Source organism: Pleurodeles waltl, chromosome 3_1, assembly GCF_031143425.1.
Source record: "Pleurodeles waltl isolate 20211129_DDA chromosome 3_1, aPleWal1.hap1.20221129, whole genome shotgun sequence".
NCBI lineage: Eukaryota > Metazoa > Chordata > Amphibia > Caudata > Salamandridae > Pleurodeles > Pleurodeles waltl.
Window position 1 is genome coordinate 1393803195 of NC_090440.1, and position 13962 is coordinate 1393817156.

A 13962-nucleotide genomic window follows, 5' to 3' on the forward strand; every position below is an offset into this window, starting at 1 on the left:
CACAGATAGGTTGTGGAGCTCACCTCAACAACCTCACCATACAAGGGAAATGGGATTCCATTCAACAAACTTATCATATAAATTACTTGGAACTACTGGCAGTCTTCCTGTCACTCAAAGTATTTCTTACACAAATACAGATACGAACAGACAATATGACGACAATGTATTATCTGCAAAAACAGAAGGGAGACACATCTCAATTGTCCCTTCTAGCTCAGATAATTTGGAAGTGGGTGATTTACAATCACATTTGCCTAATGGCAGACTCTCTCTCAGGAACGGACAATTAGTTAGCGGCGCTCTTAAGCAGGACGCAGCAATAAGTTCACAAACAAGTAATTCAAAAATACTTCCAACTATGGGGAACACCAGCGATAGATCTCTTTGCCACAGCAGAAAACTCACAATGCCAAAGCTTAGTGTTCAGATACCCACACTCTCAGTCCAAGGACAATACTCCATGGATGAATTGATCAGAGATATTTGCTTACGCTTTTCCGCTTCTCCCATTCATCCTATTTCTGAAACGCAAACTGAAACAAACCTCACTCATAATGATTCTTGTAGCCCCTACATGGGCACGTCAACATTGGTATACAACAATGTTGGATCTGTCTGTAGTACCACATCACAAACTCACAAACAGACCAGATCTGCTGACTCCAAGGAGAGGTCAAATCAGACACCCGAATCCCAGCACACTCAATCTTGCAATATGGCTTCTGAGGTCATAGAATTTGGTTACTTACAGCTTCCATCTGAATGTATGGATATTCTTAAAAAGCACGCAAACCCACAACAAGTCAGTGTTATGCTGCTAAATGGAAACATTTTGTATATTATTGTCAACCCAAAAATATTGATCCACTTACGGCTTCCGTACAAGACATTGTCTGCTATTTGTTGCACTTACAAAAAGCCAATTTAACATATTCTTCTATTAGGCTTCATTTAGCTTCTTACCTTCAAAACAGACAACATCTGTCTTTGTTTAGAATTCCTGTCATCAAAGCATTCATGGAGGGCCTTAAGAGAGTCATTCCACTTATTCCTCCAGCTCCAGTATGGAATCTTAATACTGTACTTACAAGACTTATGGGGTCACCATTTGAACCCATGCATTGTTGTACTTTACAGTTTCCTTCATGGAATGTTGCTTTTTTAGTAGCCATACCTACTTTAAGAAGAGTTAGTGAAATTAAAGCGTTCACTCTAGAAGAACCTTTCTTCCAAATACATAAGGACAAAATTCCTACCTGTGGTAGTTTCACCTTTTCATATTAATCAGTCAATGGAATTGCCAGTCTTCGTTTCTCAACCAGATTCTGTTGCTGAAAGAGCTCTACCTACACTGGATGTTAAGAGCTCTTATGTATAACATTGATAGGACAGAAAGATTTAGGAAATCAAAATAACTATTTGTAACTTTTTCAGAACCTCACAAAGTTAATCCAAGCTCAGAAAATGGATTAGCTTGATGGATAGTTAAGTGTATTCAAACTTGCTATATTAAAGACAAAAGACAACTACCAGTAGCTCCGAAAGCGAATTCTACCAGGAAAAAAGTTTGCTTCTAAGGTCTATATAGGGAATATTCCAATGGTAGATATATGTAAAGCTGCCATATGGTCTACACCACACACATTTACCAGACACTACTATGTAGACGTTTTAGCTCCCTGTAAGGAAATGCCTCCTTGGCATGGTTACCCCCTGACTTTTTGCCTTTGCTGATGCTATGTTTTGATTTGAAAGTGTGCTGAGGCCTGCTAACCAGGCCCAGCACCAGTGTTCTTTCCCTAACCTGTACTTTTGTTTTCACAATTGGCACACCCTGGCATCCAGGTAAGTCCCTTGTAACTGGTACCCCTGGTACCAAGGGCCCTGATTCCAGGGAAGGTCTCTAAGGGCTGGAGCATATCTTATACCACCCTGGGGACCCCTCACTCAGCACAGACACACTGCTTACCAGCTTGTGTGTGCTGGTGAGGACAAAACGAGTAAGTCGACATGGCACTCCCCCCAGGGTGCCATGCCAACCTCACACTGCCTATGCAGTATAGATAAGTCACCCCTCTAGCAGGCCTTACAGCCCTAAGGCAGGGTGTACTATACCATAAGTGAGGGCACAAGTGCATGAGCACTGTGCCCCTACAGTGTCTAAGCCAAACCTTAGACATTGTAAGTGCAGGGTAGCCATAAGAGTATATGGTCTGGGAGTCTGTCATACACGAACTCCACAGCACCATAATGGCTACACTGAAAACTGGGAAGTTTGGTATCAAACTTCTCAGCACAATAAATGCACACTGATGCTAGTGTACATTTTATTGTAACATACACCCCAGAGGGCACCTTAGAGGTGCCCCCTGAAACCTTAACCAACTACCCGTGTAGGCTGACTGGTTTTAGCAGCCTGCCACAATCGAGACATGTTGCTGGCCCCATGGGGAGAGTGCCTTTGTCACTCTGTGGCTAGTAACAAAGCCTGTACTGGGTGGAGATGCTTATCACCTCCCCCTTTGCTGGACTGTAACACCTGGCGGTGAGCCTCAAAGGCTCACCCCCTTTGTTACAGCACCCCAGGGCATTCCAGCTAGTGGAGTTGCCCGCCCCCTCCGGCCACGGCCCCACTTTTGGCGGCAAGGCCGGAGGAGATAATGAGAAAAACAAGGAGTCGTCACTGGCCAGTCAGGACAGCCCCTAAGGCAACCTGAGCTGAGGTGACTCTGACTTTTAGAAATCCTCCATCTTGCAGATGGAGGATTCCCCCAATAGGGATAGGAATGTGACCCCCCTCCCCTTGGGAGGAGGCACAAAGAGGGTGTAGCCACCCTCAGGGCTAGTAGCCATTGGCTACTGCCCTCCCAGACCTAAACACACCCCTAAATCCTGTATTTAGGGGCTCCCCTGAACCTAGTAACTCAGATTCCTGCAACCTAAGAAGAGGACTGCTAAGCTGAAAAACCCTGCAGAGAAGACGGAGACACCAACTGCTTTGGCCCCAGCTCTACCGGCCTGTTTCCCCCCTTCTGAAGACACTGCTCCAGCGACGCTTTCCCCAGGGACCAGCGACCTCTGAATCCTCAGAGGACTGCCCTGCTCTAGAAGGACCAAGAAACTCCAGAGGACAGCGGCCCTGTTCACCCAAGACTGCAACTTTGTTTCCAAAGGAGCAACTTCAAGACAACTGCGTTTCCCGCCGGAGGCGTGAGACTTGCTACTCTGCACCTGACGCCCCCGGCTCGACTTGTGGAGAAACAACACTTCAGGGAGGACTCCCCGGCGACTGTGAGTAGCCAGAGTTGCCCCCCCGAGTCCCCACAGCGACGCCTGCAGAGGGAATCCCGAGGCTCCCCCTGACCGCGACTGCCTGACTCCCAGATCCCGACGCCTGGAAAAGACTCTGCACCCGCAGCCCCCAGGACCTGAAAGATCGGAACTCCAGTGCAGGAGTGACCCCCAGGAGGCCCTCTCCCTTGCCCAGGTGGTGGCTACCCCGAGGAGCCCCCCCCCCCTTGCCTGCCTGCATCGCTGAAGAGATTCCTTGGTCTCCCATTGATTTACATTGGAAACCCGACGTGTGTTTGCACACTGCACCCGGCCGCCCCCGTGCTGCTGAGGGTGTACTTTCTGTGCTAACTTGTGTCCCCCCCGGTGCCCTAAAAACCCCCCTGGTCTGCCCTCCGAAGACGCGGGTACTTACCTGCTGGCAGACTGAAACCAGGGCACCCCCTTCTCCATTGAAGCCTATGCGTTTTGGGCACCACTTTGAACTCTGCACCTGACCGGCCCTGAGCTGCTGGTGTGGTAACTTTGGGGTTGCTCTGAACCCCCAACGGTGGGCTACCTTGGACCCAAACTTGAACCCCGTAGGTGGTTTACTTACCTGCAAAAACTAACTAACTCTTACTCCCCCCAGGAACTGTCGAAAATTGCACTATGTCTAGTTTTAAAATAGCTATATGTGATTTATGTGAAGACTGTATATGCTATTTTGATTATTCAAAGTTCCTAAAGTACCTACCTGCAATACCTTTCATTTAAAGTATTACATGTCAAATTTGAACCTGTGGTTCTTAAAATAAACTAAGAAAATATATTTTTCTATACAAAAACCTATTGGCCTGGAATTGTCTCTGAGTGTGTGTTCCTCAATTATTGCCTGTGTGTGTACAACAAATGCTTAACACTACTCCTTTGATAAGCCTACTGCTCGACCACACTACCACAAAATAGAGCATTAGTATTATCTCTTTTTGCCACTATCTTACCTCTAAGGGGAACCCTTGGACTCTGTGCATACTATTCCTTACTTTGAAATAGTGCATACAGAGCCAACTTCCTACACTCCCCATCAACATTATTTCAAACTACTCCAAATCCTACAGGCTAGCCACCGTTTACTTAGGATGGGACTGCTTTACAGTCTATGCAAAGCATGTGTATCTACAACTACACATGCCATTGAACGGAAAATGTTACCCAGTATATATCAGTTTGTGGCATGTAGTTCTGTAGATTCACATGCGCCAGCCCTCCTCCTTGGAAGCCTGAAGTCGTTGTAGTGCAACATATTGTAAATATGTACATACATTGCATGGACATATATTTCTCTTACTTACTATGTACTTATATATACTCTTTACTTCACCTGCCTACGGGAAAACAATCTAACAAACGACTTGATGCCCATGCGCAGTATCACCGAGAGGAGGAGTCATTCAATCTTGTGAGCCGAAAATATTATTTGGAGAAAAAAAAAAACTTGTAACACTCTGAGCCCAACACTAGGTGGTGGACTTATGCAAAGCATGTGTAGCTACAGCACTATATGCTATGAACAGATGTCTACTGGGTAAGTAACATTTTCCTTAACTCTTAAGGTCACCATTTGTAGTTCTCTTAGGAGGAAGAATACACTTTAGTACGAGCCAGGGGTCCAGTACCTGGAAAGGGGTCAAGGGTGGAATCACCTCTTGGGGATCAGGACTTGTTCTCATGATCTGCATCTGCACCTTAGTCTAGGAGAAGTACATTGGGAACAGATCACCTGGGTACTTTGCAGGTGCAGGGTTTCTTCAGCTTTTGTGTCCTTGATGATTAACAGGAGGAAGGATAACTAGCCTTTAGTGTCATTTCACTGATCCTTGGAACAGTGAGAGTAATCTGGGAATCGAAGTATCAATCAGAAGAATGTCACTTGCCTTCGCTCATGTTTCTTTTGATGGCTCTTACTGCAAGTTCCTTACCACCATCCTGTCAACCTGGAATCTAAAAGTGTCCCAGGCTAGAGAGTTGCACACTGAACCCCTGATTATTGTTGTACTCTGAGAGTGGACAGGATCAAGAAAGAAACTGAGGCCTTTGTGCAGTGGGCGGTGCTTATGTTCGGCTCCATGGTCACTTCCAGGAAGAAATTGTCTGTGCAGAGCTGTACTGTACCCACCTTCATTATGAGGACATGGCAATTGGCAAATATAACATAGGTCTGGTGTCATTCAGAGTAACATTTTTCTTTTTACCATAAGAGGTTGATTGGTCTATGATCCACAGTATGTGGCTTTTGTGAGATCCCTGATTGAGAGCTAGAAAAGGGCAGTTCTACATTGCAAACTGTTTTATCATTTAGCCTTCTTTCTCTTTTATTAGGATCAATATGGGAACTATGTGATCCAGCACGTACTAGAACATGGGCGTCCTGAGGACAAAAGCAAGATTGTAGCAGAAATCCGAGGCAATGTGCTCGTATTAAGCCAACACAAGTTTGCCAGGTATGGAAGAAGGAAATTCCACAAGATTCTGTAATGAACTGAAAATATAGTAGATTGTTAACATTTCCTTCCTAATTGCATTGTGGCTGTTCATTGACATTTCTTGATTTTTAGGAATCTGTTTGCTAAAAATAATTTAGCATTTTCAGTGTTAAGTGGTTTTTAAATGTTTCATTTCAGTCCATGGTAGAGATTCAGCTTGTTCATCTAACTTAGACACAGTATTGTCTCCTGAAATCTGTTGATTCTCTGAGGCATCTGTGGTTAGGTTGAGTAGACTTTGTTTTTTATTGACAGGTGCTTGGGCAGATATACAAACAATGTCATACTATAATTGATAATTTCCTCTTGGCAACAATGTCACCATACATAATTCAATCAATTTACAACCTTTCTTACTCATTCATAAATAATATGATACTGATATTAAAAAATACAAAAAATCTAACTTAAAAATGACTGTAGGAAGTTGGCTCTGTGCATATTATCTCAAAGTGAGAGATAGTGTGCACAGAGTTAGAGGGTTCCCCTTGGAGGTTGATAGTGGAAAAATTAGATAATTCTAAAGCCATTAGGCAAATGTGATTGTAAATCACCCACTTCCAAATTATCTGAGCTAGAAGGAACAATTGAGATGTGTGTCCCTTCTGTTTTTGCAGATAATACATTGTCATCATATTGTCTGTTCGAATCTGTATTTGTGTAAGAAATACTTTGAGTGCCAGGAAGACTGCCAGTAGTTCCAAGTAATTTATGATAAGTCTGTTGAATGGAATCCCATTTCCATTGTATGGTGAGGTTGTTGAGGTGAGCTCCACAACCTATCTTTGATGCATCTGTTGTAAGAGTGATCTGATGGTTGCGCCCCCCGCCAGCACAGCAGCTGCAAAACCTTTACTACAAAACGATAATAAACTACATTTATATGGTTTTGTAGTAAAACACCAAAGCCACTGAACCAGCAACACAGGGCCAGTCAGGTGTAGAGGTCAAAGGAGGGCCCAAAACACAATAGGTGCCTGTGGAGAACAGAGGTGCGCCAGTTCCAGTCTGCTAGCAGGTAAGTACCTGCATCCTCGGGGAGCAGACCAGGGGAGTTTTGTAGAGCAGTGTGCGTGGGGGGAGACAAACAAGCACACAAAACACCCTCAGCAACACAGGCGCGGCCGGGTGCAGTGTGCAAAGCAGGTGTCGGGTTTTGTATTGAAAACAGTGGAGAGACACAGGGGTCACTCTGGCGATGCAGGCATGGCACAGGGGGGCTTCTTGGGCCAGCCACCGACTGGGCTAGGATGAGGGCCGCCTGCTGGTCACTTCTGCACTGGTAGGTGGTTCCTCTTGGTCCTGGGGGCTGCGGGTGCAGTACATGGTCCAGGCGTCGGGTTCCTTTGCTACCTGGCAGTTGCGGTCAGGGGGAGCCTCTGGATCCTCTCTGCAGGCGTCGCTCTGGGGGTGCAGGAAGGTCGACTTAGGGTGTCCACGTCGTTGGAGACGCCTGAGAGTCCTCTCTATGGTGTTTGTTGTCCTGGACTCGAGCCGGGGGCGTCGGGTGCAGTGTGTGAAGACTCACGCTTCTGGCGGGATGTGGAGTCTCTTTAACGTTGTTTGTTTTGTTGCTGTTTCTGGACAGAGCCGCTGTCCTCGGGAGGTTCTTAGTCCTTTAGGTGCAGGTCAGTCCTCTGAGTCCTCAGAGGTCGCTGGTCCCGCTGGATGCGTCGCTGTGCAGGTTCTTTGAGTCTGGAGACAGGCCGGTAGGGCTGGGGCCAAGTCAGTTGTTGTCTCTGTCGTCTCAATGGGGCTTTCAGGTCAGCAGTCCTTGTTGTAGGGTGCAAGAATCTAATTTCCTGGGTTCAGGGTCGCCCATAAATACTAAATTTAGTGGTGTGTTTAGGTCTGGGGCAGTAGCCAATGGCTACTGTCCATGGGTGGCTACACCCTCCTTGTGTATTCTCCCTGAGGGTAGGGGGCACATCCCTATTCCTATTGGGGAAATCATCCGAAACCAAGATGGAGGATTTCTTAAGGCAGGGATCACCTCAGCTCAGGACACCTTATGGGCTGTCCTGACTGGTATGTGACTCCTCCTTGTTTTTTCTCATCATCTCCTTGATTTGCCCCAAAAAGTGGGAGCTGTGTCCGGAGGGATGGGCATCTTCACTAGCTGGGATGCCCTGGGGTGCTGTAACATGAGCCTTTGAGGCTCACTGCCATGTTACAGTTGCTGCAGGGGGTGGGTGGAAGCACCTCCACCCAGTGCAGGCTTTGTTCCTGGCCACAGAGTGACAAAGGCACTCACCCATGTGGCCAGAAACTCGTCTGGTTGTGGCAGGCTGGCAGGAACTGGTCAGCCTAACACTAGGAGTCAGACTGGCATGCAGGGGGCATCTCTAAGATGTCCTCTGTGTGCATTTTTAAATAAATCCCACACTGGCATCAGTGTGGATTTATTGTGCTAAGAAGTTTGATACCAAACTTCACAGATTTTGATGTAGCCATTATGGATCTGTGGAGTTAGTAATTGACAGACTCCCAGACCATATACTCTTTATGGCTACCATGCACTTACAATGTCTAAGATTTGGCTTAGACACTGTAGGGGCATACTGCTCATGCAACTATACCCCTACCTGTGGTATAGTGCACCCTGCCTTAGGGCAGTGAGGCCTGCTAGAGGGCTGACTTACCTATGCCGCAGGCAGTGGGATGTGGGCATGGCACCCTGAGGGGAGTGCCATGTCGACTTAGTCATTTTGTCCCCACCAGCACACACAAGCTGTGAGGCAGTGTGCATGTGCTGAGTGAGGGGTCCCCAGGGTGGCATAATGCATGCTGCAGCCCTTAGAAATCTTACCTGGCCACAGGGCCCTTGGTACCAGGGGTACCATTTACAAGGGACCTATCTGTGTGCCAGGGCCGTGCCAATTGTGTGAACAAAGGTATAGTTTAGGGAAAGAACGCTGGGGCCTGCTTAGCAGGATCCCAGCGCACTTTCAATCACAACTGGCTTCAGCAAAAGGTTAGGGGGTAACCATGCCAAGGAAGGCATTTTCTTACAATGTCCCTTTCTCCAGTATTGAAGCTTTCATAAATTGACATGCTTGAATCATCCCTGTCGTCGAAGTCGGAGTCTCACTGTATATTAACATAGCAGTATATATCATTACCATAGCCCCTAATGGCAATGACCAGTCTCTTTAATAACATATCCATGTCCTTTTTTTTATTTTTATTTAAAGGACCAAACTTGACTTTTGACCAATCAAGTGACAGCACCCTCTAGAACACTCCCAAAAGAGGTTGAGTCCCTCAGATTTTCTACTGCACATTGTACAAAGGGAGGCTCCCCGAGCTCTGCTCAGTTTTCTCTTTACTTCAGCTTCTAAAGCAGTGGTTCCCAGCCTGTGGGTCCATGAATACTTAGCAAATTATATAAATAAAGTTGCTAAATATAAAATTGAAAATGTAAAAACGTACTGCAGAAATGTCAAGGAATTTGAAATTGGAGGCTTAAAATTAAATTAGCATCCTCGGTGATTCATGGGAGCAGTGCAGGGGCATCAAACAGAATATCAATGGACGATGTGTGGTTTTAATTGAATTAAGAAAAGCTCCAAACCTTTGTATTATTTTTTTTGCATTTATATTTGTTTCCAAATTAAATAAAATATGTTATCGTTGGTGTATGTGTTTGATGGAATGCCTGTTTATGTGGTGTTTTGCAGTTCAAAGCACTAACATAGTTTTTAGGCTTGGGGTCCTTTGCTTCCAATAATGACTCAGTAGGGAGTCTCCGGATTCCAGTAAAGGTTCAGTGGGAGCCCCCGGTTTCCTGTAATGATAAAGCAGGGGTCCACAGAAGTCAGAAGGCTGGGAATCCCTGTTCTAAAGTATCAAGGTGTCAGATATTTCAAAAGAAGGGCTCTTTAGATCCTTCAAATCTTGTGGAAAGAAGAGATTACATGTGGATGACCCTCATCAAGACCGCCTGTACCGCCTTTATCTTGACTACAAAGCAAAGGAATGTAAGATGCTGAACTTTTTCTACTAAAACTCTAAGGGAAGCAAGACTTATCTTGTAGTTGAAAATAACAAACCACAAAAAGGTACTTACTCAAAAGAAGAGAGCAACACCTCAACTCACTCTCACAAGAGTTCAAGATCCCACGACAAGGGACTTCTGAGGCAGCCAAAAAGGCACTAAAGAGATTTCATCCTGGGTCTCTCAAAGACAGTGAAAATAAGGAGAAAGCTTCAAAAGTCTTCACAAAAACTCTGAGCCGGCGACTCAGGTGAAATCTACAAAACATGCTTCATGTGATCCATCTTCGACTTCAAAAATCCATACACTGTTGACGAGAATGTACCCTTCGACAACGCTGTAGTTGTCGACAATGGTGGGGTGTGGCCAAGATGGACACGTAAAATACAGTTCTGCCTCGGGCCCAAGATATAATCCTGCCAAGCATGGCCTTCTCACCAGCTACACACCACTACATGTGACGGGGACACTTGGAAGGGGGCCCTGCATCGCCCGGAGTTGAAATTTGGCACCGGGAGCCGCCAGGCCGGATGGTTGGAGGCACGGCCTGTGGGACGACCAGGCCTCTGCTGCTCGGCCTGCGGCTTCCCGAGGGAGAGAAGTGTGGGCGGCTCTCTGATCGAGCGCCGCTCCGCTGGTGCTGAGGGTGTTTCGGGACCTAGTCCGGAGGGGAGCCTGAGGTGAGCGCTGCTGCGAAGCCGGCCCTCGTGAGCGCACTCTGGGGCGCATTGCCGATGGACAGAGGCTGCTGATGGATGTGCCGCAGGAGCAGCGATTCACAGTGTGGGGTGCCGCGGAGCCGTTGCTATTTCTTGCTGGACCTACCTGATCGCCGCGCTCTGGCCTCCTGCACTGCAGTACATAGCAGTGATGTGCCCCTGCCCTTCCAAGACACTGCAGCCCGACCATCGCGCTGAGGTGATGGACTAGCTTGGAAACTGTGAGCCGAGGCTCTGAGCATAAGTGGTTGTGTGACCACATGGTGGAACATTATACCTAGGGGTCTTTGGCGGATACCGTGCCCTGTTTTTGCCCTGGCTCGCGACTGGCCCTGCTGCCTCCTCCTCCCTCTGCGAGGATCTTGGCCCTGCCGTGAGGACTGGTGCAAGCCACCGGCGGCTGTGGGACCATCACGGCCTGGAAGAGTGGGCCTGAATCGTAGCTGGGAGGAGCCCTCTCTTGTATCCTGCCTGTGTGACAGTCATCTAAGCACCCCCTTGGACAGAGACAACGTAAGTGACATTACCTGAAATAAAAACTGCACTATACAAAAGTTGTGGCGTTCATCACAGCCTCATTGTAGCGGTAACAGGTGGCACGGACTACCCCCAAAAAACTGACTTGGACAGATAGAATGATGGGGAAAGCTAAAGTCACCAAATCTCTGCAGCAGTGCAAGACAACGGCTCCTTCTAATACGCAGATGGGAGATTTCAGTCTGCAAACCCTGGATTCTGCCCTTCAAGTCCATTCGGGACATTTTGAGAGGGTATTGCAGGCCATCATGGACACTAAGCAGTCACTCGAGAACAGAATAGACACTCTCTCAAGATCTTAATTTGCTCAGAGATGATCACCGCGATCTGGCAGACGGGGTGGCGGCAGCGGAAACCAGCCTTTGAGCCATGGTCCCTGCTGTATCGGATCTGCAAAAACACGTGTAAAAATTGGATCTGGAAGTGAAAGTGCTCCGGCAGCGCACGGAGGATGCTGAGGGAAGATCATTCCACAATAATGTAAGGTTTATAGGATTCCTGGAAAAAGTGGAAGGCCACAGCGCAGAATTATTTTTGGAACACTGGATCATAAAAGAGTTGTTGAAAGGGGCAATACCGAAGATTTTCTCTGTGGAACAAGCGCACCAGATACAGGGCAAGCCGTCGGCTCCTGGACTGCCACCTCGCCCGCTCATAGCGCGCTTTCTTAATTACAGAGATCGAGACATGATACTGCAACACTTACGGAACAATAGCCCGGAACGTTGCAAGGGTGACTCTGTAACGGCCTATCCAGACTTCACTGCGGAGGTGCTGTGCCAACGATACGCCTATATGAAGATCAAGCAACGCCTCAGAACACAACATTAAATATGCCTTGATGTTTCCAGCCAAACTCCGGGTGATCGTGGACAACCGCATTCATATCTTTTCCACACCTGCTGATGCCTGGACATGGATGCATGCAAAGGGCATCACCCGCCTGTCTGAGGAAAACAGTGATGCCGAGGAGTGGCTTGTATCGTCTGCTCGTCAGAAGCCCAGGAGGAGATTGAAGAGACAACCTGCAGAACGAGCGAAAGTACTGAGGGACATGTCGATTCACACACAGAACTCCTTTACGCTGCTCCAAAATAACTTGCAGGTGCAAATGGACTCGGACTCGGGCAGCTCTGTCTCGACTGTCACAGACGGGATCAGGGGCCCGGACGTCACTCCCCAGACAGCGAATGACACCTAGCACTCAGGCATATACCTCTCAGGTGCATGGGAGCCTGGGATAGCACTTTTACTATTTCGGCTGTATTCAGATGTGTATTGCAGACAACGCGGGAACGGGGAGCTGCTCAGCACCAGCGGGCAGTGGATCCCTTGGTCGGGACCTAAAGAGGCGGCTTAGTGTCTACCTCAGTCATAAATAGTTTTTCTTATGTCACACTGATAACCGTCTCCTACTACGGATGTGGCTGTGGATGGCCTTTGTAGGAAGTTGGCTCTGTATATACTACTTCAAAGTAAGAAATAATGTGCACAGAGTCCAAGGGTCCCCTTTAGAGGTAAGATAGATAGAGGGGTGACTTATCTATGCCACAGGCAGTATTTTGTGTGCATGGCATCCTGAGGGGGATGCCATGTCTACTTTGCCTTTTTCTTCCCACCAACACACACAATCTGCGATGGCAGTGTGCATGTGTTAGGTGAGGGGTCCCTAGGGGTGGCACAACCTATGCTGCAGCCCTTAGAGACCTTCCCTGGTCACAGGGCCCTTAGTACTACTGGTACATTTTACAAGGGACTTATCTGTGTGCCAGGGGTGTGCCAATTGTGGAAACAATGGTACATTTTAGGTGAAAGACTGGTGCTGGGGCCTGGTTAACAGGGTCCCAGCACACTTCAGTCAAGACAGCATCAGTATCAGGCAAAAGGTAGGGAGGGGGGGACTACAACAGGGAGCCATTTTCCTTCAGCGTTGTTATGGCTACCAGTTATCCTTTCACTTTAGGGGCCGCTGCATAGTTTCCCCATGATAGCTACCACATGCCCCTGGTTGGTTTCCACTTGGACAGCCCTTACATGTGATTGTTCTATATACCTTATCTTGTTATTATTAGGGATGATTAAAGGTGCGCCTCAGTGCCACCAGATTTGGGGGTTTGTGGTTATGGAGGGCGGGTGGGGGGTTGTTTTCAGCATGTTTCGATAGGTCACACCACATCTCAGTGTAATGGTCAAGCAGGCACATTCCCTGACTCCGCAGGCGCACTTACCTTGTTGGAACTGGGCACACAACATGGCACCTAATACTGTACTACTTCTTGCATCATGGGTTCACGCAAATCGTACACTTTACAAAACTATAATATCCTAACGTTCGTGGGATGGCTATGCCTGTCGAGAGACATCGCATTTACACTTTCCTTAAACGACAGAGGGTACATTTTGCAATACTACAAGAAACACACCTGCTGGATAGTGACTTGCAGGCACTAAAAAAGCGTTGGAGGGGTCAGATATACGGCACGTCTTCCTCTGCGTACACGAGAGGGATCTTGGTGTGGGTGGTGCCAGGGTTGCCTTATGTACACCGTAGACAGAGCGGATGCGGGGGGGACAACATGTTGTACTTGAAGATAAACTGGATGGCAAATTGGTCACCATAGTGGGGGTGTACGTTCCCAACTGCGCCCAGGGTGAATTCCTCCAGACACTCACCCCTGCTCTTTTGACAGATCCCATGGAACCCTCCATCTGGGGAGGGGATTTTAATTGTGTCCCTTATGTGTCATAGGACCGCTCATCCCTACCTGCGGAGAGAGCAATCAGCGGGCATAACTCCAACCTATTAGCGGCATGGGCCAGGAATAATGGGGTACACCACGTGTGGCGTATGGTTCATCCGCAACGTAGAGAGTACTCTTTCTATTCCCCG

The 13962-nt window shown here is 47.6% G+C and overlaps 1 protein-coding gene across 18 annotated transcripts in view; it reads left to right on the plus strand.

The window, feature by feature from the left end:
- PUM1 (pumilio RNA binding family member 1) overlaps positions 1 to 13962 on the plus strand; it is an 859012-nt gene that overhangs the window by 789184 nt on the left and 55866 nt on the right. For all 18 annotated transcript variants that reach the window (XM_069224905.1, XM_069224910.1, XM_069224908.1 and 15 more), the window contains one exon: positions 5656 to 5777. In XM_069224905.1, the coding sequence (XP_069081006.1) occupies positions 5656 to 5777 (122 nt within the window). The remainder of the gene's footprint in view (positions 1 to 5655; positions 5778 to 13962) is intronic.